Here is a 1,632-nt window from a genome sequence, read left to right as displayed (position 1 = left end):
AAAATAAGAAATAAAGAAAAAGTACAAAAGAAAAGCATCAAATAAAATAAGTAAACAAATAAATTATAGTAAAGGTCAAGGTCCCACAAGCCAATTGGGTCATTGGAACCATGTGCTACCATGTGGTGGTTGGCCCTCTGGTGGGCCCACAAACCCACTTCTCCAACCCATAACCTGAAAGAGAAAATAAAGAAGAAATAAAATAGACCTTGATTCCCAAGTTTCATTCATCTCTCCACCTTCCATTCTTGTACAACCCATCCTTTCTTTCTTTCTTTCATTTTTTTTTCTTTTTTTTCATCACCTTCTCTTAATTTCTTTCTCAACCTCTCTCTCTCTCCCTCTCTCTCTCTCTTACTTATAGAGGTGTTGATACTTGGTGTCAGAAACTGAATTGTGCCTTTTGTCCCTCTGAAGAACTGGCCCCCTTGTGTCAGAAGAAAATCTATATCTCCAATCCTAGAGTTTGTTTTTCTTTCCATCTCAAAAAGTAAAGGCCAAGTTAGTTAAAACTTACAAGTACTAGGACCCAAAGCCTAAATATTACATACTACTTTGGTATTCCCACCTTCGGTTCTCTATCCTACCTTTTTTCTCTCAATCTTCATACAAGCTTCCATGAATCATCCAAGCTTATCCTTAAACCCTAAATCTCACAAAACCAGGTTCACTCTTCGCTTCATTCGAGCCCTTTCAAGAATAAAAATGGATAGACCCAACTTATCCTCAATGGAAGCCCTACAAAAACGTAGCCAGATTATCAAGCTTGCCTCCGATGCTTCAATGGCTTCTACAATTGGGTCTAGAACATTGTGGAGCCGCGCGTTACTTTTCAAGATTCGAAGCCGAGCAAGACTCCATGCTTTTGCAAGACAAAAGGTGGTTGAAAGGAAGAAAATGAAAATGAAGAAGAAAAAGAAGAGAGCTGTAGAAGATAAGCCGGCCGAGAGAGATTTGAACCGGACTGATGAGCTCCGTAAACTTGTTCCAGGAGGTGAAGCCATGGATTTCTGCAGTTTGTTGGAGGAAACTGCCCATTACATAAAATGCCTTAACACACAGGTACAGGTCATGCAGGGTATTGCCGATCTCTACACATCTTGAGCTTGGTTTGATTTTCCCAAATATAGAATCTTGAAAAAGAGATCCCTGAAAGAATGGTAAGTTTCTAAACTCAGATGAGGTAGCTTATAAATAACTGGGTTTACATGCATAGATCATAGATAAACATATATAGCTTTATCAGCCATGAATGGTTGATTGTAAATTAGATAAAAGATAGATATTTGATCATATTTTGTGGAAACATGAGTGGATGGGTTTATATCTTGTACATAAGCAACCGGGTTGGGTATACAACGGTTTTATCTTGTCTACATTATTCTCTCTCTCTCTCTCTCTCTCTCTCACACACACACACACACACGGACATGGACATACAACTTTTTCTAACATTCAAGGGAATTGATTAAGTTGCAGGTGTGAAATACCAGTCTACAGTGGTGTTACCCTAGAGTGGTTGATGGTTTTAAGGTAAGATGTTAAGAAAATGATGTTGTCATCCTGAGGAGGAAGTACTCCCCATGGTCTAGACATTTGGATGGTCTTTGAGATATGAATGTTGTGACAGTG

The 1,632-nt window shown here is 38.8% G+C and overlaps 1 protein-coding gene across 1 annotated transcript; it reads left to right on the top strand.

The window, feature by feature from the left end:
- The first annotated feature begins 219 nt into the window (after positions 1 to 219).
- IBH1 (ILI1 binding bHLH 1) lies at positions 220 to 1,376 on the top strand. Its single transcript, XM_086451629.1, has one exon. The coding sequence runs from the start codon at positions 619 to 621 to the stop codon at positions 1,102 to 1,104; it is 486 nt and encodes a 161-aa protein (XP_086307755.1). The 5' UTR covers positions 220 to 618; the 3' UTR covers positions 1,105 to 1,376.
- The last annotated feature ends 256 nt before the right edge of the window (positions 1,377 to 1,632 follow it).

The sequence above is a fragment of the Akebia trifoliata genome, chromosome 8, assembly GCF_017979445.1.
Source record: "Akebia trifoliata isolate Shusen 1 chromosome 8, ASM1797944v1, whole genome shotgun sequence".
In the NCBI taxonomy this organism is placed as follows: Eukaryota; Viridiplantae; Streptophyta; class Magnoliopsida; order Ranunculales; family Lardizabalaceae; genus Akebia; species Akebia trifoliata.
This window is presented reverse-complemented; position numbering and strand designations above follow the sequence as displayed.